Source organism: Rattus rattus, chromosome 10 (genome assembly GCF_011064425.1).
Source record: "Rattus rattus isolate New Zealand chromosome 10, Rrattus_CSIRO_v1, whole genome shotgun sequence".
NCBI classification, from domain to species: domain Eukaryota; kingdom Metazoa; phylum Chordata; class Mammalia; order Rodentia; family Muridae; genus Rattus; species Rattus rattus.
This window is the reverse complement of record NC_046163.1, coordinates 47,455,641-47,476,908: the sequence shown is the minus strand read 5'-3', so window position 1 is coordinate 47,476,908 and position 21,268 is coordinate 47,455,641. Positions and strand designations below refer to the sequence as shown.

At 42.7% G+C, this 21,268-nt stretch overlaps 1 protein-coding gene across 4 annotated transcripts in view; it reads left to right on the top strand.

The window, feature by feature from the left end:
- The window catches only part of Pbx1 (PBX homeobox 1), a 308,344-nt gene that overhangs the window by 254,331 nt on the left and 32,745 nt on the right, over positions 1–21,268 (top strand). For 2 of the 4 annotated variants that reach the window (XM_032915422.1, XM_032915420.1), the window contains one exon: positions 15,234–20,401. The exons of the other annotated variants lie outside the window; for them this stretch is intronic. Coding sequence is in view for 1 of the 2 variants with exons in the window: in XM_032915420.1 (XP_032771311.1) it covers positions 15,234–15,326 (93 nt within the window). In the remaining variant the exon portion in view is untranslated. Of the gene's footprint in view, positions 1–15,233; positions 20,402–21,268 lie in introns of those variants that run through there. 4 annotated transcript variants of the gene reach the window in all.

The following is a 21,268-nucleotide window of genomic DNA, read 5'->3' as shown; positions in this document are numbered from 1 at the left end:
CCTTGAGCCCATAGTTCTTAAACTGCTTAAATGGTGGGAGTTGCCAGCGTCCTTGCATTATAAACATCTGTTAAATTGCCCTGGGATACGTTATTTTGGAACGTAGAGGGTATGGCAATGAACTCTTAAGAACTGAATCCCTCCTCAGTTGGGTTTCCTCTCTGAAGGCTTCCATTTCGTCAATTCCATCATCAAAATTAAAGCTAGACAATGATAAGAGCAGTCCTATCCTGCATATGCCTACCCTTTACCTTGGTGATGATTTCTTACCCCAAGGCCCCCATGAAATCCAGACGCGATGAGAGATCATATACCAAGCATCCCTTACAGAGATCGGGTGGTTCATTGTGACAGGAGGGAAGAAACCTCACGTCTGGCATATGGAGTTCTCATATCAGAGTAGATTTGTTGCCAGTACTTATTTTTCTAATCTGGAGAGCATTAGAAGGGGAGAAGGGCGTGGCTTTTGCCTGTGAAGATTTTAATAGCTTTTGCATGTTAAATGACGGTGTTAGGAGCTGAAAGGTCCACGGGGAAGAAACTGGAACAGCATCTACTTAAGAGACATTTCTTGGAGACAAAGAGTAAGAAAGCCCCCCTCACCTTGGTGGCCCAGGACCTTCATCAAGTTTCCTTCCTCCTTATGCACATAACACTTCAAAGGCAAGTTAGAAAGAGTAAAGGCACGGGGATATGAATATGATATTATTTGAATAAAATTAAGGAAGATTAACGGAGAAATATATGGCAAGGGTTAATAATTTTTAAAGCGTGAGACAATAAGAAACAGAAGTATGAAATAGAAATACACTATTCACTTGTAAAGGGACAACAGGACAAAGTTGGCAGGGGACTGGTGAAACTGTATTTGGGATACAGAATGAGGGTTAAAAACAGTTGAGATACACAAGTACTAAAGGAGGACAATAAAAGCGAGTAAGCTGGGACAAGTGGTTAAATAAACGCCATCAGCAAGGACACAAGGGTTCAAAACAACAGACTAAGTAGTAATAAAAATAAAGAAATATAAAATAGTAAATTAAAGGACAATTAAAAACCAATAATGATAGAAATTAACAGGCTACATTGACACTTATAATTGTATTAATTGCTAACACTGATTTGCGTTTTGATGTGAAGCACTCTGTGTGCATTAACTTACGTAATTCATGTGTATTTTAAAAAGCCAATACTGTAAGCTAAATAGTTTAGTTGTGTGGCAGAATCATCACAAGAAGAGTTGTGAAGACTAGCGAGATGGGTCTGCAGGTGACAAGTTCCCATTATTTAATATTTTTGTCAAATTTTCATGGGTGACTTACCCAGCATTCTCTTTCTGTTTCTCTCCTGAGGTGTCTGGGGCTATAGGTGGCCATTCTCTTACTAGCCTCAGTAAGGTGGTCCTTTTCTAGAAGTGATCCTCAGTGGTGCAAACGCCCAATACTACTTAGACCTCGTGGCGATGGACAAGCCTGTAATGGGGTTCAACTTCTGAACTTGGTTCAGGCTTCTCAGTTATTCTCTAAGGCATCCTGAAATTGGAGTGGAGTCCTTTGCTGATCTGCATCTGTCCTTTCTCTGGATCATGAATTTCTGAAAAAGAATCATTTTTCTTGTGTCCAAAACAAAGTACTTCAGCTGAAGCCTGTTATTTAGCATTCAACCAATGCTTCTTTAAAATCAAGCTAGATCAGTGGTTCTCAGCCTTCCTAATGCTGCTACCCTTTAATACAGTTCCTCACGTTGTGGTGACCGCAAATCATGAAATTATTCTGTTTCTACTTCAGAATTGTAATTTTGTTACTCTTATGATTTGCAATATAAATATCCAATGTGCGAGATCTCATGATACAGAACCCCAAGAGGGTTGCAACCCACATGCTGAAAACCACAGGTCTACATGAAGTTGCTACCGATATGGGTTGTGTTTGATGTTATTGTAGGGTTTGGTTTGGTTTGGTTTGGTTTGGTTTGGTTTGGTTTGGTTTGGTTTGGTTTGGCTTGGTTAGGTTTGGTTTGGTTTGGTTTGGTTTGGTTTGGTTTGGTTTGGTTTTGATAGAGGTGGTCACCTGGAATCAGATTGTTGAGACTGGATTCCTTCCTTCCTTCCTCCCTCCCCCCCCCCCCCCTCCCCCCCCCCCTCTCCCCCCTCCCCTCTTCCTCTCTCCCCTCCTTTTTCTTTGTTTCTTTCTTCTTTTCTTTCTTTTTTCTTTTCTTTCTTTTCTTTTCTTTTTTTGCCTGCCTGCCTGAAACCTACACAGACATTCGCAAATATCTCCCTAAGAGAGCTAATCAAGCAAGGCCTTTTACCCTTTGGCCTTTTCTCTTTATTTTAGATTTGCCATCTTTGACCTCCTTCTTGTCCCTGCAACTGTCTCTCTCTGCATGCCAGAAATGTCTCACAGAGAGATAGATAACTGTAGCTTCCCTTCCTCTTCCCTTTACCCATCTTCCCTGTGCAGGAGGTGATATCGCTGGGGTTTGAATTTGATCTGGGATTCATCCTTCACCCATTCATTTGTTCAGCAGATATCCTCCTATGGTCTCGGACTAATCTCTTTTTGTATTGGGTGGGCATGATGGCAGAAAAGATAAGTCCTGGTACCTCTTTTCTAAGCAGGCTGCCATTCTTTCTGGGTGGATTTCTGTGTTTGAAGTTATTTTTGACGGGAAGGGAGAGAAACCAGTCAAAGTTTTCATAGGTGTTTATTTTTAAAAGAACTCGGAAATGACTGGGTAACACTCTCCCTGGAAGCCAGAGCCTTCTTCCATTCACTCAGCCCCCTTCCTGGTTGGTCACAACTGGTTGGTACCAGTTTCTTCTCATCCCTAAGCTTTAAAAGTTGGCCACACACCAGAGAGCTACTGGGGGTATAGATTTTCCTCTATACGCTTTGTTTAAATCGCGAATATTCTTTTTTCTTTTTCTTCTTCTTCTTTTTTTTTTTTTACTACAAATGAATAGTTAGTGCCGAAAATTAGAGAAAACAAAAAATAACCCAGAATAAAATTACCACTTACTTTCAGCACTTCGGTCTTCCAGCACTTTGTGTGTATGTTTTTATGTGGGTGTACAAGAGTTACCTGTCATTTCGTAGCCTACTTATTTTCCCAAAAATATGTTATGAGTACGTTTCCATATTATTAAACATTCTTCTCAAACATAACTTTAAATAGTTGCATAGGAACATGTTACAGGGCAGGTCCATAATTTTTTAGTATTATTAATAACACAGCAGTAAACTTCCCAGTTTAAAAAATACAACACATGTTTTCTGTTATTTCCTTGGATAAATTTCTAGAAAAAACAAATGGTGGCATAAAGGATAAGAACATGTCTAAGGCCTTTGTAAGAATGCATTGTAAACTTGTCTTCTGGAAATGTCTGTTATGTTGTATTCCTACTAGCAGTTGATAAGTAGAATTTCCCTCATATCCTCAACAATAATGCCTGGCAGTTTTTCAGATTTTGTGAGTTCTTTTGCTTTAATTTGTTGTCTTTGTATTGGTGGTGAAGTTGGATTTTTTTTTTTCATGTTTACTGACCTCTTATGTATGTTCTTGAAATGTTCATTCCTTTTCCCCCTCACTAACTTCAGAGGACTTTCATACTCTAGGGATATAAAGTTCTGAACTTAGCTGACACTTCCAGGACAAAGTTATGTTTCCAAATGAAGGAGACAGGTTCAGAGTGAGAGCCTATTTCTTTTACTATCTCTTTGGGATCTTGAGAGAAAAATTGGGTTGAACACACAGAGTCTAAGGTAACTTGGCATCTTCAGTCTTTCTGACCTATTTAAAAAATCAACTCAGTATTTGGAAGATCAAACCTAAAAATTATCCAAAGGAACCTTATCATATAGAAGTTATACCTATACTAAATCAAATAAGTTAAGTCTCTCCTCGCCTCGTTCATAGCCCAGTTGAAGAAATAGGAGCTGCATATGTTTAAAGTCCCTTTTTATTATGGCCTTTACTAGACTTAGGTCAAGGACGTTGTTTTTTGAGAGACTTGCTGTTTTTCTTATGTCAGTTTCTAGATCAGCCGCCCTACGTGTTCTTTGACCATCAATAAGCGTCACACTTTCCCTGGACTCCTGAACTCAGACTGTTTGCCCTCTCTTTCCACAGTGCAGCATCTAGAAAGGCCAAGGCAGATTCCTCCTCCATCAGGACAGCTGGACAATTTCCACCGCAAAAATTGCTGTAATTAACTAAGGGTGGGGGTGGGGTGATTTAAGAAGCTCAACCATCTCATGCATAGATGCAGACCTCAGAATACAAGTAGGTACCTGCTAGCATCTACCGACTATCTACCTACTGAGTAAAGCCCCTGACCTGGAAATTGTTGAGTCCGTAGATTATTTCAAGCCCTTGCTCTCATTTCAACAGCAAACAGGATTTTCTTCTAACGACAGCAACATTCACTGTAAGTGCGTTGGGCACAATAGCGCCTAATGTCCCTCCACACTGTCTGCCTGCTTCTTCCCTCTTGCCTTCCCACTATATCCCGCCCCCGCCCCTCTGTTAGCTGTAATGACCCTGCAAACACTAAATGGCATTTGAGTGCATTAAGCAGCAGACTCTCCAGTGACATAGCAATTACGGCTCTGAAATAGATTTGGTGCGTCACAGAAGATAAGGGTTTTGAAAGTTTCTGTTGTGATTATAGCCTGTAACTCCCACAAATAATAGGCTTCAAAATAAGAGGCTGCCAGCGAAGCCTTTGTGGCTTTGTCTCAGTGATGGCACGTAAATTGCTATTAATGTCCTAAGTGTACTTGAATATGCCAGTCTTTGGGATGGAGAGTTGGCTCAGTGACTCTCTTTACGCGACATGTCATTGTTGGTCTGATAATCTGGGGTAATTGCTGTCTCTTGGATGGTCAGGAAAGTGTAAGAGGTTTCGCTTCCTGCGTGACAGTTAATAGCCTCAAGATTTATAGGACCAGGGCACGTTCACAGACCAAGCTGTGTGTGTTCCCCCGCTTAGCCACCATCATCACAACAATGTGTACATTATGTCTGCGTGCACCCCCAAGTAAATGATACACTTGGCAGCCATAGCCAAGCAAAATCAAAAGTTACGAAAATGAAATGAAGAGTTCGGTTCAATATGGGATCGACCAATTTGATAATTTATTCCAAGGGTTTTTAAAAAGTCTGTTTTGCTTGACTTCTCTAGATTTGGCTATGTCAGTAAACATTGTCTTACATACTATATACCTATTGCTTTCCATTATAGCCATGTACGTGCATGCGTGTGTGTCTGCCTGCCTGTGTGTTTGTGTGTGGGGATGAGGTCTTAGGGTGTGTGAATAATTTTTAAACCTATTTTAGTGGCACTCAAACATCAGAAAATATAGAAAGTGTGTATGTTTTTTGACTACTGTATTGATATGTGGGGGGGGGATTCTTTGACTATCATGGGTTTTTTTAACTACTGTATTGATTTGTGTGTGTGTGTGTGTGTGTGTGTTGGTTGGTGCACCTCTGAGAACAGAGGATGTTCATTCAGATATAAATAGAATTCTCCTCACCAAGGCATCTCTATTTGGCTGAATCAAGCTGAGCTTATTTCTCTTTGCCAGAAGATCGGGATAATCTTTGAAAAGTTGAATAAGAACTGACTTTTAAGTTTTAACCCTCTGCTTACTATATAGTTAGACTCAGAACCCCTGTGCATCTATGGGGCATAGAAACATTTTGTATAATAGTTTACTTGTACTTTTAATAGGGGTGAGAAAACAATTCATCCTAGACTTGAAACTACACTGTCTCACATTCCGTGCGAGCCACAGAAAACTACAGCTGTCTTCAGCCTCTGTCTACTGTGCCTTATGTAGCAGAATCCTACTGCACTTGATACTGGTAGCAGTATCAAGAAGACCCAGTATTAATTCTGGGTCTTCATGATACATGAATTTAGAAAAAAAAAGACTTGGGAGCTCCAAAGCAGAACACCTCTAAATACCAACTCTAAATGGTGACTGTACACCATCTAGCCCCAGCTTCCCATGTCTGAAGCACCCCATAATGGGGACCAAGTTTATTCAATTTAGTGTCCTCTCCTGAGGAGTTAGAATGAGTTCCCATTGATCTCAGTGTCAATGCCAATTATGTATTTGTTATCTAGGGTAAACAAATGACCTATCCCACATAACTTTGCAGCCAGGGCCCCATCTTCCTAGGGTTAGGATACTAGCAAAGCTTTCAAAGCACTAGTTCTTCATTCATTCAACGCAGGTGCTTCACTGAGAAGCCACTGCACTAGACAGGTTCCTTACCTTAATGGCTTCTTGTTGCATTATTTACCACCACACTAAGGAGAAATGTCAAAGCCAGCCCTCCGTGGGCTCTTCAGGTCCAGTGATCAAGTTTTCTGTTTCCCCAGCCCTATATTACCTTTTTAACCCCCACGCCCCTGGCCACCTTTGGAGTCCACAGAGCCTTTGGTAAGAATTCTCTTTCAGGAGCTTCTTTGCTCCACTCTTTTACTTCTGTCTTCTGTTCAGCTCCAGGCTGACTTTCCAGAAGTGTCCATGACATCCTTATATACTAATCTGACCTGGCACTTAGGACAATCTAGACTCGATAGATAGATAGATAGATAGATAGATAGATAGATAGATAGATAGATAGATAGATGATTAACAAGTATCTGTTTTCCACAAAACTATAAAATCCCTGATACTAGAAACTAGATTTTTTTTCCTCCTTACTTTTTATATAACCCTGTATCTCTAGTAAGTGGCACAAGACAGAACTAAAAGGGAAGTAACTGGAATAGAAAAGAGACTGTTTCCATGGAGATCTCTGAAAGGCTGGGCAAGGTTCAAGGTCAGGGTGGAAGGTCAGAAGGTCAATGGAGTCACATCTAGAGAACTACATGATGGTGCCTCTTGAAGAAGTCTACAGGGAGACAACTATCAAACCTGGCCTTGAAAGATGACTCAGATTCCCTGAGACCAGGAGACCTGGGCAGGCAAAGCCAAAAGAAGTTCCCACTGGACTTCCCTTTAGGGTAATCAGACATCTCTCTTTGGCAACACAGGATCTGCTATGTCATTGCAACATCTTAAATTGCCAAAGTCATTATAGCAAGAATATGATTTCCCAGTAATGTTGACTGCACTGTCTTTCTGAAAGACGTGCCCAGCAAGATCATAGGGCTCCTGAGTTTATGGTAGTGTGGCAGTGGTGTGACATTCCCAGTCTCACCTAGAGCTAGCTAGCATTCAGAGAGGAAGCCCTGGCTGCCAAAGGTTGTTGAAACTGCAATCCTAGAGCCAGTGTCATGAGAAGATGCACGCAGATGATTGATTTCAGGGGCATATGAGGAAAGGTAGTTCTTGGTGAGCACAGGTCTCAGAGTGTGACCTGATTCTAAGATCAAGTGAGTGTCCTGATCTTTAAGGAACTGTGGGGCACTAAGCAAATCTGAGGCAGTGAGGAAGAGATCTTCTCATCGACAAGTGAGTTTCTGTATAAGGGAGTTTCTGTATAAGGGAGTTTCTGTATAAGAGTTCTCAGATACAGGGTCAGGGTAAGGTAGTCAACACAATTGACACTGAGACATGTATGTCTGCAAAAAATTACCAAAAGAGGTTACCTAACTTAGCTAATGAAAATATTACCAACAACAGTAATAACAAAACAGGGTTTATATTTTCAAAACTTTGTATTCAGTGTGTGTAAGGGTATTCTATATTAGACATGCCACCTTCATTCCCATATCCTAAGATAAAAACTGGATGGGGGGTGTGGGTCTCATCTTTGGAAATAGAAAAGAGAGGGAAGCATATACCACTAGGGGCTGTGTCTGTACATTTTAGAGTTTCACAATACTCAAAGTGGTGACCTAGAAACTGTCTGGATTCCAGGTAAGAAATGTATCTTCTTGACTTGTTCTGGACACTGCCACTTCTTGAGATGGTGTGTGAGGCCCTGTACAGCATCCTACTCAACCGTTCTCCCCAGAAACAGAGTACCATCATGTAAATGTTAACCATAGCAAACTGTCTGGAGTAAGCTGTCTCCCTGGTGGCAATTTAGTAAGTAAGGAAAAGGTTACAGTCTGCATTCAGAGTCTACCCAGACACTAGACCCACCTCCACTTGGCATTTTGAATAAATTTTAAATGTATACTCAGACTGAACTGTTGAGCTCAGAACCCCAATCTTCCTGTATCGTCTCTTGATGCTGAGTAGATGCTATGGAGTCCCCCACGTGTTTATTTCATGTTCCCTCCAAGATCCGTCTACCGAAATGATGTGTCAGACACTGTGATAGGCTCTTTGGAGTCAGATATCACACAGCCTCGCTCCTGTGCTTTGGCAAATAAGGGAGGTCTTGTGAAAGAACACATCAGTGTGGCAGTGTAGGTGGGGTGACCAGGTGTGTACAGAGCCTTGAGGAGCCTGTTGCAGAAATGGACATTGCCAAGGAAGCAGGTTGCAAGGGCAGTTAAACTCAGCCTTGCAAAGAGCTTCGACTTAAGTGACTGTCACTGGATGCTTGAGAGCGCTGTATTCAAGGAGGAAGAAGCAGAGCTGCTCCGATCTGGGGATTCCTAAGTGGTCCGAGATGGTTGAAGGCGTAAATGAGAGAGTTGGCTTGGGAATAAACACAATCAAAGATGCTATAGACTCGATGAGGACACTGACCCTCATCTTGAAGCCAATGGAAAGTCTCGAAAGGTTTACCCTGGGCAGTGATATGATCAAAATTACATTTTCGAGAAATCCCTTTGGGCTAGCTTAGAGATAAGCTTGGAGGAGTGCCAGGCTAAGCCCAGTTCTGTTTCCCATTGCAAATTTTCCTGGGAAATTTTAAACTAGAGGATGACCCCAGAGGGACTTTCCAATCACATTCGTACCACATTTTGACATCCCAAAGCCTCTCTTGGTAAGCACTCGCAAGGTTATCTTGGGGAAAGCACATTAGGAAAACATAGTTCTTCTAGCTTGATAGAAGAACAACGAATGAGGTCATGTGTAGTGGCACATAGCTGTAACGCCAACGCTTGAGAACCACAATTTCAAAGCCAGCCTGGGCTACATAGCGGAACTCTGTCCACATTTGACAGGAGATGGGGGAGGAGGAGGAAGAAGATAAAGCAGTAGAAGAGGCAAAGAAGAAAGAGATGGAGGGAACAAGAGAGAAAAGAATCATGGATCTAAGGTGTAGCTTTCCAGGTGAACTGATGTGTCTGGGATACAGAGAAGCGCGCTCTCTCTCTCTCTCTCTCTCTCTCTCTCTCTCTCTCTCTCTCTCTCTCTCTCTCTCTCTCTCGTGTGTGTGTGTGTGTGTGTGTGTGTGTGTGTGTATGTATTTAACCCACACGTGCCCAGAGGAGAAGACAAGATACATCCGTGTTCTTTATTTTGCTTCCTGTTGACCAACCAGCCTGGCTGATTGAGGGCCTGAAGCACGTACACCTCGTCGTCCATGCTGAAGGCATCTCTGATAATGGCATCTGGCCCGTATGCAGATCTAACTCAACTTGGTGCTGACATCAGCCAGTTTGTGGCACCTCAGCGTATTTCTGGGTTGCAAATGAGGGTTTCTTAGTGCCATGCTCGCTCGGCTGTCAAATCAGGTGATGAATTCTCTGTATCAACAGCGTGCTGCTAAGGTAAGCGCAGAGGAAGAGTGAGAAGGAAAAGAGATGGGACGGGGACCTCTTACTGCCCAGCAGCCTTTGCAGTGAACTAAAGGCCTTACAAAATCCTCCACAGCCAGGAGGAGGCAGCTGCCTGCCCACCCCGCTGTTCTGGTTTGAGAAAAGTGGCAGAGAAGAAAGAGAGGCTCGTGGATTTTCTAGCCTGCCACTGCCCCAGGCTTGTTCTGGGACTCATTCCTTTCTCTCTCTTCAGACAGCCATGCTTGGTCTTTAGTTATACTTGTAGCAAAACCTATTCCGGAGTGGCCCATAGAATAAAGAGTCACTTTTGTTTCAAGCATTTCTGTCCCCGTCCCCTAGTACATTTCATTTGTGTTTTGTCTCTTTTTTCCCCCCCTTAACTTGGGAACCTGATGCATTTAGTTCCAATTTTAATCCTCTCACCTTTCCCCTCTATAAGGTTCTAGGTTCAACCTATTTGGTTGCCTTTAGCTTCCTGGGTGAAACTAAAAGTAAGATTGGGTCTTGCTTCCCTGCCCCATGCAGATGACTCTTCCAAGAGTCATGTTTTCAGAAATGAAAAAGATTAAGTCCTCAAGGGTGCTTCCTGAGGTGAAGCGTTGCCCGTTGTGAAGGACAGCATAGCTTCCGTCTCCCTCCCACCGCTGCTAATGAAAGCCTCCTTTCCTCTCACTGTGCCCAGATAATAAATACACAAAGGCAGAGCGCTCTGCTTAATATTCACCCGCAGTCAGGGAAGAGGGAAAGAATTGCTCCCGAGGGTTAACGTGGCAGTAAGCGAGGTCAGCTGTTTCCCAAGATGGTACAACCTCTCTGAAGGTCTTACTTTAAAGCTGGAACGTTACCTCGGAAGCAGCTCGAGTGATTTACGGGAAAGACAGTGCAGTTGGGTTCGGATTGCTTGCAGTTTCTGAGCTAGCCATTTCCAGCCGCCACGGCAGGGCAGCAGGCGGCCCTCCACTGTACAAAACACTTCTAGGGAAGGAAACTCTCCCAGGTCTCTTGGTACTACATGAAATTGCCTTACAAAGTGCTTCTCCCTGTCTGACTTGAAACTCCTGTGCTGCTGTTTGCTAAATTTGGCAAGAAGCAGGGGATCCTAGTTGCTATATCCTCGGGTAAGATGATCAGCCACACAATTTGATTCAGACTACAAGGCTTTCCTGGAATATGGGTTTGGGGAGCTAATGTGGAAGAATCTTGCCCTGGGATGGTGATTGCCGAATCTAAGGGGTACGTGTATGTGTGTGTGCGCCCATTCTTTAGGCTTCCAGATAGAACAGGAGTTGGCAGAGGGGGGTGGGGGCGTCTGTTGTTTGGTTTGGTTTGTTATAGAGCTAGAAGGCTTATTGTATGTATTTATTTGGGCTACAAATTTCATATATTCTCTTTCACCGGTTCAATTACCATATGTAAAAATGTTGATTTTGTTCTTTGATTGAACTAAACTTCTCTACCATCTTTGAGTTCCCTAGACCCCAGGCATATTTGGTGTGAGGAAGTTGAATTTTTAAGAAAAGAAGTGAAATTCAAGTTCCTTGATACATTTCAGTTCAGAGATAACCCAGAGAACTCTCCCAGTATTTCTGTGCAGCATGGAATGCCAGATTTTTCTTTAAAGAGACAAGACGACTAATGTTCTCTCCTGAATGTTCCATCAGGGGCCCCACTTATGACCATTTTAATGGAATTATAGCATGGTTAAGTGAGGCAGTGGTGGTCATCTCAAACTCTCCTGTACCGTGTGCCAAGTGCCATGATAAAGATGGGATTTCCTTGTACCTGACTTGTACCAGGTCGGTCTTAAGGTGGCTTTTCCCCCTAGCACTTTTCTCTGTCTTGTGGAGTAGTGCTTATATATCTCTTATCATTTTCTCCTGAGAACTAATACTACTTAGCACACATACCAATGTGTGCTTACCTCCCTCAAGCCCTAAGCACACCACAGTATTTGCCTGCCTTTGTCTGTCTATCTATCTGTCTATCTGTCTGTCTATCTTTCTATCATCTATCTATCATCTATCAAAATATCAAGGAAACATACACATATGAAATTACTAAGATAGACAGATATCAAAGTGCTAACAGTAATTATCTCAGAGTAGTAGATTATGGGTGTTGAACACTTTGCTTTTTAAGCTTGTCTATTTTTTTAGAAAATATTATTGATAATCTTACCCTTTTTTCCCCAGGAAAAAGATGAATGCCATTAAAAGATTTTCTTGTAGAAAAAGCAATAAATATAATTGCTGTGCCTAGCAAGCCTCAAATGACACCAAAATACATATGCCCTTAGCTGGGTGGCAAAGTGGAAGCATGTCCCCATGACAACCTGTACTAGGAATTTGAATTGATTCTATTTCTGATTTGGGTTATGCTGCCAAGTCTCTGCCCCTTAGAACTTTGAAGATCCTCCCATTGTGCCTTCACTGTTCTCAATAAAATGTCCTGACCCTATACAAGTGGAAGAAGTGTTCCAGCAGAGAAGGCAATGGGAAGAACCATTTGATGGATTAGGGGGCTGGGAGTTAGAGCTCAGAGCAGTTGTTCATGGGGAGAAAGAAGTTGGGAGGCATGTTCTTCTTGACAGTGCCTGGAATAAGCCACTTGGTATGTTCCCTCTTAGGGATTTCATAAAACCTACTCTATGCTAAAACGACTGGAGGAAACAGTTTTGAATGAAAAATATGGCTTTTCTGGGAAAGTTGAATCATCACTCAGTGAGCCAATGGCAAAGGAAGCCAAGTCAAGGAAAGGAGGCAGAAAGGAGTAGCTTCAGAAGTTAGGAGGACTGTGTTCCGTCTTGGCCACCGACCAGGAAGCTTTTCTCTTCATCTCAGCTACTTCGTGAGTGAGATATAACCAGACACCTGTTCACATAGAATGTGCAGACATCCTCTCTTCTACTTACTATGGATTTTACAATAGGAATGCGGTGGTCTTTTCTAAATATGAATTATAATAATGATAATGTGAATAATAATGACTAAAATTTTTAAAGAATAAAATGAGAGAATAGATGATGGAAACTAATTTTTTTAATCAGGGATCCCTAAGAGATGGTCTGTTTCCAGAGTTGAGATAAATTACTTCCAAGAATACAGTGATTGGGACAGGAGACACATTTTTGTGCAGTGACCTCTGCAATCTTAAACATATCAATCAAGAATTAACTGTCATAGAAAAATCACTCCTGAACTCTCTCAGTTCGGGGTGTTTTGTGCAAAGACTGTCCATTCCACAAACCCTTCAGGACAGTTCTTTTGGTTGAGGCCTACTGCCTGGTACAAATGGCCTCCAGAGGCCCCGTCAAGCTCACACTCTCCCATCTTCCTACCACTCTCATGCATCCCACAGTGGCAGCCATGATGTTTCATTTGAATTCCCTTCTCAATGTTCATCAAAGTTCATCTTCTCTACAAAGCACATTAGTTCCTGATGCGCCAACAAGACAAGACACAATACTGGCTGACAATACTGTCCTCATGGAAGCCCTCGCCTATTTTGTTTGTTTGTTTTTGTTTGTTTGTTTCAGTTGAAAAAATTATACTATATATTCCGATCATGTTTTCCCCTTTCTCAACCCCTCCCAGATCTTCCCCACCTCCCTACAAACAAGAATCTTTCTTATACACACAAACACACACACACACACAATTAGAAGCCAAAATACAAGCAAAGGCCAATATAATTCGTGTGTGTGTGTGTGTGTGTGTGTGTGTGTGTGTGTGTGTGTGTAAGTGTTGACCATCTACTGCTAAGAGTGCTGTCTACCCTTAAGTGGGTTAATATACCCTTTGAGCCTCCACTGGATTAGATGCTGGGGCCCTCTCTGGCTCGAACCAGTACAGCCCCGTGGGACTGCATTGTCTTTGTTAATTCATATTTGCTGTTTCTGGAGGACTCTGCTTCCTTGATGCCACCATATCTGGCTTTTACAATCTTTCTATTTCATGTTTCACATAGGGCTCAGAACCTTGAGGAAAGCATTTGATGAAGTCATCCCAATTAGGGCTGAGTGCTCCAATATCTCTCACTGTCCAAGTTGTGGCTCTGTGTGACGGTTCCCATCTTCTGCAAGAAGCAGCTTTTCCGATGGTGAATGAACAAGACACTGATCTATGGCTATAGAAGAATGGCATTAGGAGTAACTCTATTGCTTTGTTTCTGTAGCAAAACAATAGTATTCATTTCTCCCCTAGGCCTATGACTTATCCAGCCTTAGATTCTTGGCCACCCTAGCAGTGTTGGTCCTGGGTTCAATCTCCTGGAGTAGGGTTCCATCTCCTGGATAGGCCTTAAATCCAATCTGAGTGATTGGTTCCTCTCACCTCTGTGCCGCTGTTGTCCCAGCATATCTTGTAGGCAGGTCACTGATGTAGATCACAGGTTTTGTAAATGGATTGACAGTTTTCTTTCTTCTCTGGTAGCATGGCAGTACCTTCCAGCCCTGTGAACACGAGGCAGAGGGGGTAAAGCCTCTAGCTAGTCACCAGCTCAATTTCTCTGCACTTGATGAGAGATGTGAGGGTTGTCTTTATCTACAGAGATTTCTCATCAGTTTGTGGCGAGCAATCAATATCCTTGGCAACAGCCTGAGATGCTTGGGGTTTTTTATGGGGTCCCTTTGGCCAATGACTCAAGTAGATGTAATCCAACCCTGGCACTTGAAGTTTTCCTTGGTGGCATAGATGTCTAGTTGGGGCATTGTCTCATTATTTGGTGACTCGGTTTATATTTTTTCATATACATATGTATTTTCAGGTTTCCATATGGTCTCTCAAATGCCCCTTAATGTTAGTTGTCCCTTCCCATAGTCCCTCCCTTTCCCCTCTCTTCCATCCCTCTCCCACTTAGTTCTCCCTCTCCAGTCCTCCCTCTTCTCTCTTCATGGCAATATATATTCTGCTAATATTCCTGATATTCCAACAAGACACAGTATTGCCCTCATGGAAGCTCTGGCCTTCTTAACAACAGGCTTAACAGTTGATCAGGCTCTGTCTTGAACTGTAAGACATTCATGGTCTTGTCTTAGCCCCATCCTCGAATATATGAACTTTACTCACTCATCACTATGTACCAAAGAGATTCTAGACCCTGGCATAAAGCGGGGCCTGGTATCCCATAAATACTCAGGACACACAGCGCTAGATTGACCTTCAGAAAACAATTAAGCCAGTCTTCTTATTCTTCACAGGAGAAACCAAAGCCAGACATGTTTAGGTACTTTACCCACATCAATGGCTAACTTGTTGCCAAGATTAAAGCCCAAATAGGTTTCTCATATCTCCTGACCAGAAGGCAGCTATCATTTCATAGACGGCTGGGACTGAATTGCAGAATCTTGGAGAAATACAAACATCACATAAGTGGGAGGTATCACCATTGGATCCAAAAGCTCACTGGGAGGACGGACTCATCTGAGTGTTGGGGGGAATATTATCATCTACAACCCGATGAGCCCATTGTATGGGTGTCCCCATGTGCCAGGTGCCAGTCCCTTCCACAAGTTGCCTCATTGTCATTGTCTGCTCAAAAAGGCCACCTGATCACAGAGGACTGACTTCTCTCCCTTTTTCCCTTCTAGGCTAATGGAGGTTGGCAGGATGCTACTACCCCTTCATCAGTGACCTCCCCTACAGAAGGCCCTGGCAGTGTTCACTCTGATACCTCCAACTGATCTCCCAGCAATCGCATCCCGGCTGACCCTGTGCCGCAATTGGGGCAGGGGCAGGAGGGAGGGTTTCTCTCCCAACGCTGAAGCGGTCAGACTGGAGGTCGAAGCAATCAGCAAACACAATAAGAGTCTCCTTCTCTTCTCTTCTTTGGGATGCTATTTCAGCCAATCTGGACACTTCTTTATACTCTCTTCCCTTTTTTTTCTGGGTAGAAGCCACCCTTCCCTGCCTCCAGCTATCAGACTGGTTTCTGTCATCTTCCCTGGCCCCTGCTCTCTGTTATAGACTCCCTGGTTCCTGCCTTCTATTATTTCACTGAAGGATTTTTTCCCCCCACAATTAGAGAAATTTAAAAAGGAAAGACAAATTACAAAGAAACAATAAACGCGTTTGTATGTTTTCATGCTGGTGGTTTGAGGAGCCAAATTTACCTCACTAGGAGCCCTCATCCCTACAGGCAATCCTTCTGTTTCCCTTGTTACTCTTACTACCTCTTAGCAGGAATACACCACACTGCCCTACTCATTCCAGGCCACTCTGTCTCCATTTCCCCCTTCTTTCTGGGAACAATCCTGATTTCTTCCTCTCCTTTCTGGCCCCAGGTGTTTGCTAGGGACTGCCATACCTGGGCTTCTAAAGGTGCCACATGTCCCAGTATAGCTCCATCAGGTTGAGTCCTAGGCAGGAAGTCTAGCAGCGGAGGACACAAGGAATGGCAAAGGCAGGACTCCTACCAGCTTTCTCATCCTCTTAGAAACAGTTCTTGGTCTCAGAGGCACAGTCTATGGTGACCATTCGACCGTTCAATTTGCAGAGCCTCAGGCAAGCCAGGTCTAAGAGAGGCGTCCTGATGAGGCTGTCTATAAAGAGTGAAGGATCTCATCCTGAAAGGCTTCACTGTCCCTTCATAGACATGCGCACACATACACAACATACAGGTGGACATATGCACAACCTCACAGCTTTGCTTCGCAGGATGCTACTAACCTTTCATCAGTGACCTCCCCTATAGAAGGCCCTGGCAGTGTTTACTCTGATACCTCCCAAATGGTCTCCCAACAATCAAGTCCTATACAGACTTACACTAGTGATCAAAGTACTCTATCTGGTGAGCCTGAGAGAGAAGCGGTATGTAGCTGGGGCTTTTAGGACCCACTAACATGTACAGGATGTACAGGACTTGGTTAACATGCAAGTCAGGATTCAAGTGTAAAACCGTCTTCATTCCTACCACCTCTGCAGCCCTCAGGGAGCCACACACAGGACTTCCAATGTCTATGACAGATTTGAATGCTTTGTTTGTGTTTTTATTATGTTATCTTTCCAAAATATTATAGTCAACCATGGTCTTGATTCTGGCTTTCCCTCCAGAGAAGAGAACGGTATAGGTATACGGTTAACTTTTACTAATTACTTGGAAGACATTGAATCATAGAGTAAGGGTGATGAATTTTTTTGTTGTTGTTGTCGTTGAAATAATCACGGTGATCTATCTATATGCCAAGGGATTGACAGAAAATATCAGTCGCTAGAAAGGTAGTCTTGCTTTTGACATGAACTTAAATTCTCCAGATGAGTCTGCCAGCAATAAAGATGGCAGCTTTACCAGTAGGTTAAGTGACAAGTGGCCAGATATCTTTGGAGCCTCATGCACTTCCTCTGTAAAATGGGAATTGGTATACTTGGCTCACCAAGGGGCTTGTAAGACACCCCTCCCCAAGAAGCTGGTTTTGTTTATATTTAATCTCCAGGTCTGATGGTCAGGAAAAGCAATGTCTCTATGCCAAACATTTCATGCTAAGTCAGAACAATACATGGTTTTCTTCTTCTAATCTCTGCTTGTTATCCAGACCTTGGTGCCATCGTAGTAATGACAGAGTGCTGTTTCAGAGGCTTTCTGCTCTGATTTGGTTTTGCTCCATTTGTCTTCTTAGGATAGAGAGGAGATTCAAAGCTAGAGGAGTAGAACCTGGCTTTATTAGTTTCAACTTGAATCCAATTATGAGGCTCTGCAAGTCCTTGTCCCTATCACAACTCTTCTGCTTCAGGGACTCCCAGGAAGAAGTACAAGAGCTTGAGGACTGAGAGACAAGCCCACAGCACCACACACATTCCACAGTACTACAGTGATAAATGGGAAACACGCTTCATGTGTGTTCGGAGGAGTCAGGCTTGTATACTGGAAACCTGAGGGGACCGAGTATTTGAAGATAATGCAGAACGGAATTATTTGGCAAATGAAAATTTGTCTAGCTGACCCAAGTCACTAGAAAGACTGTCATCAAACCTGAGCCATGCCTAGATCTTTGTCCTTGTGGCAAGAATATATTGAAACCATTAACAGAAGCATGGCTGGATCACATCATGTAACATGGAGCAAATTGTAAGAATTGCTGAAGGGCTCTCTTGAAAACAAGAATGACCCCAGCTGTGGATCGAACACATGAAGGGACATGAGTGGATCGTGCTGCAGTAGTACCATCCTCACAGCTTGCTTCTCTCCAGGCAGTAGCTGCACAGAGAGACCCACCCAGCACTTGATTAGGCCGCCTTTAGCTCCAACACATAGCCAGTGGTCTGACATCCATGCTCACTGCCGCCTCCAACATGGCAGCCACCAGATCTCTGTTGTCAAGCAAGGCTAGGGAAAACTGGCAGTCCCCAGATAGAATTGGAACGAGTGTGGCCTCTAGAAACTCAGCTCCCCAGGATTTCAGATCAGGTCAATGCTATAGACTCCCCCTAAAAAAAAACTGTGCCCCAGAATTTCTTCGTATTCTCTAAGTACGAGTGTGAGAGCTCTGTTTCCAACAGCAGCAATTCCCTCCTGAGAAATGGCGTTGCCAGTGTATACCTTGGTTTACCATCACCTCTTCCTGCTGGAGTAGAATGGACCTCTGGGTAGCTGTTAAGCCCACAGACACCTTCTCTCCATTTCCTCCCCTGTGGTAGTAGTACTTATTATTAATATTATTATTTTTATTTCGGTTGCTTTTTCCTCACACCTATCTTCGCTTCTTTTTTCCTCCTCTTTATTTTTTTCTGCCCAGAAAAACCTGACTTCGATACCAAAAAAAGATAAAACTACAGAAACTCAAATTTAAAAAAAAAAAATCTTAGGAAAAAAAAAAGAAAAAAAAAACTCAACAATTCTTTCAGCTTTATTAACATTTTTCCATTGTTTCTTGCGACTTGTGTCTCGTTCTTTGTAGTATTGATGATGAACATTTGATAATGAATGTTCTTGTATATTCAGATAAAGAAAAAAAACCAAAAAAGCGGTCTGAATTTAATAGTGTTTATAATAAAAAAAAGTTTTAAAAATGACCCTCATAGCACGCAAAACAGGAAGGGGAAGCGTCCCTTCTCTCTGTAACAATACACATCATTCCTGCATATGTTTTTTAACACCGAACTACCTATGTTTCTCATTTCTCCCGTTTTTCTTTTTTATTTTCTCGCATTTGTGAATTAGTTCAAGAATGCTAGAAAAGTGTCAAGGTGTGTACATCCATTTCTTCTTTCATGATGTTTAAAAGTGACCGTAATTCATTTTGTAAACTAAAAAAGGAAAAAAAAAAAAAAGGGAAAAAAAAAGGAAAAAAAGAAAAAAAAAGGTTGGAATAGTGAACATAATAGGTTCAACCTAACACATTATGTTTATTAATTTTGACCCAGAAATGAATTCTTCTCTTTATTCCTGCTCTTAAAAATACAGAAAGAGAAAGTTTTGTTTTGTCTTCTTTTTGGTTTTGTTTATTTGAGGGGGGGTGCTCCTTTTCCGCTGTTGGGTTTATGGGTCTTACTAGGTTTGTTCCTTACATATGTGTCCAGGGTGATGTGAAAAGAGACAGCTGGGAGAGAAGGCTGCTTCTCCCCTCTGCTTTGCTGCAGTCAATGTCAAAACCAACGATAATGCCCACGGCCACATGCCCCTGCTCTCTTGCATGCCCAGGGTATGTGGTACTCTGCAGTCCCCGAGATAATGAGGCAGGGACTTCCTTCCTTAAATACTCACCGAGTCTGTCCAGGGGATTTCTTACATTGAAAACAAAAGTGCTTGTTGATTCTGAATGTCCCAATCAAGGGCTTTCTTTCTCCCTGACTAACATCAACAGTCCACAGGAAGCTCCCAACAAGGTGGGATCTCTCTCCAGGCAGAACTCTACAGGCAGTACTGCCATGGAAGCCAATGTTACCCAGTACAGTAGATCCGTGAAGCCCGCCCTGGGCCCATCTTCTTGGGATCCAGATTCCCACATTCTGGGCACAGTGTGGATGAAGTAGGGAGCCAGGATCACGGCTGGGATTTGAATACTAAGAAGCTGTCTTTTAATCTGGGTCCACTTGTCACTCACCTCTGGTGAGGTTAACTCTTTAAAATGCCAGGTGGGCTTCACCAGAACGTTTGTCACAGTCTTAGGGAAAAAGAAGGCCATGTGGTTGGACAGACACTCAGTTTCAGACATTGCTCATGCAGACACTCAAGTGTTCAGAAAGCAGACAGAATTCCCGCCAGATGCATGAAGAAGGGAAGCCAGAGTCCCGGGTCTCTGCTGTAGGAAGCATTCCACCTAGAGACAGTTTAGCTCTTGTTTCTATGTCCTGGGAGATGAAAGGCGGCCTCTTCACGTCACCTCTGTGCTCTCCAGCCTAGCTCAAAGCTTTCTGGAAACTTTTATTTTATTTTATTTTATTTTATTGTAAACTTTTTCTTTCCCTTTCATTAAAATAAAATATCGAATGTTTTCCCTCTTTCTTCTTCCCTCTGGGGGGTTTCATTTTGAAGTGTGTTCCTTCGGTTGTTGGTTTTATCCCCCCCCCTTTTCTTTTCTTTTTTTTTCTTTTTTTCTTTATTATTGAGAGTATAAACCTGCAAAGCTCGGTTCTACTTTGGTTTTGAAAGTTTAAGCTTTTTCTGCTTCTGTGCGAGCACAGGCCTCTGTCCCCTTCGATTCCAGCTGAACTTTTTGTGTTCTCTAATGATACTAACACGATGTAGGTTTTACAGTCTCCTAATTTGTACTGGTAATGCAGATTCCAAATAAATAGTTTCTTTTGTTGCAAAAAATATATATATACACACTCGTATTTTGTGCAGACTTCTTCTTCTGTGCTGGCAACTTCTCTTCCCGAAATGGTCCAGGGTTATCGTCACTTGCACTTTAAATTATTGCCCTGATCAGCCAAAATCTGGGCTACCAGCTTCACAGAGGGAAGGAGGGAGGGAGGGAGGGAGAGACATAAAAAAATCAACTGGTCTGAAGGAAGGAGAAACTCATTTGCTCCCTAAGTCATGGCTATTGACCCAGTGGGTTATGTTTTCCTTAACTGGAATGGTCTGGTCATAAGGGAAACTGTTGTTCTCAAGGGATGTTTCGAGGGAAAGAAGCCAGGCTATGAATAATACTTGTGGACTCTCCAAAATACCCTAGATGTCACTCCAGCAATCTGCTAAACTGCAGTCAGTTATGTCTACCACCCTGTTGAAGCATTCAGCCTGAGAGTTTGTCTGTATTCATTGGGCCTCTGGCCTAGGCTACCATCTGTTAGTCAGTATTTCCAGTGCTTTAAGTGCATGTCCCTGCCTTCAACACCATGGATTTACTTGCCTATCTTCCTCTGACAGATTGTCCCACCAAAAGCACGGTTCTAAACAAGCGTTCCTTTTCTGTTTTTATGTTTCACATTTCCAAGGAAGGGAGTTGGAAGTTGAGGTAGCACCATATGCCCACCCCATCCCAATCGTGATTCCAATCAACAAAACTAGACCAACAGAGAAGCAGTGGAAATTAAATTTTCATTTTCTTTCTATTGAACAAAGCGTCAATGACCTTGGAAGAATAAAGCTATCCATAAATGATTTTAAAAATCTTGCAGAGGCCAAAAGTCTCAGGTTCTTCCTTCAATTTAAACAGAAAAACACATTTCGTGTGTGTGTGTG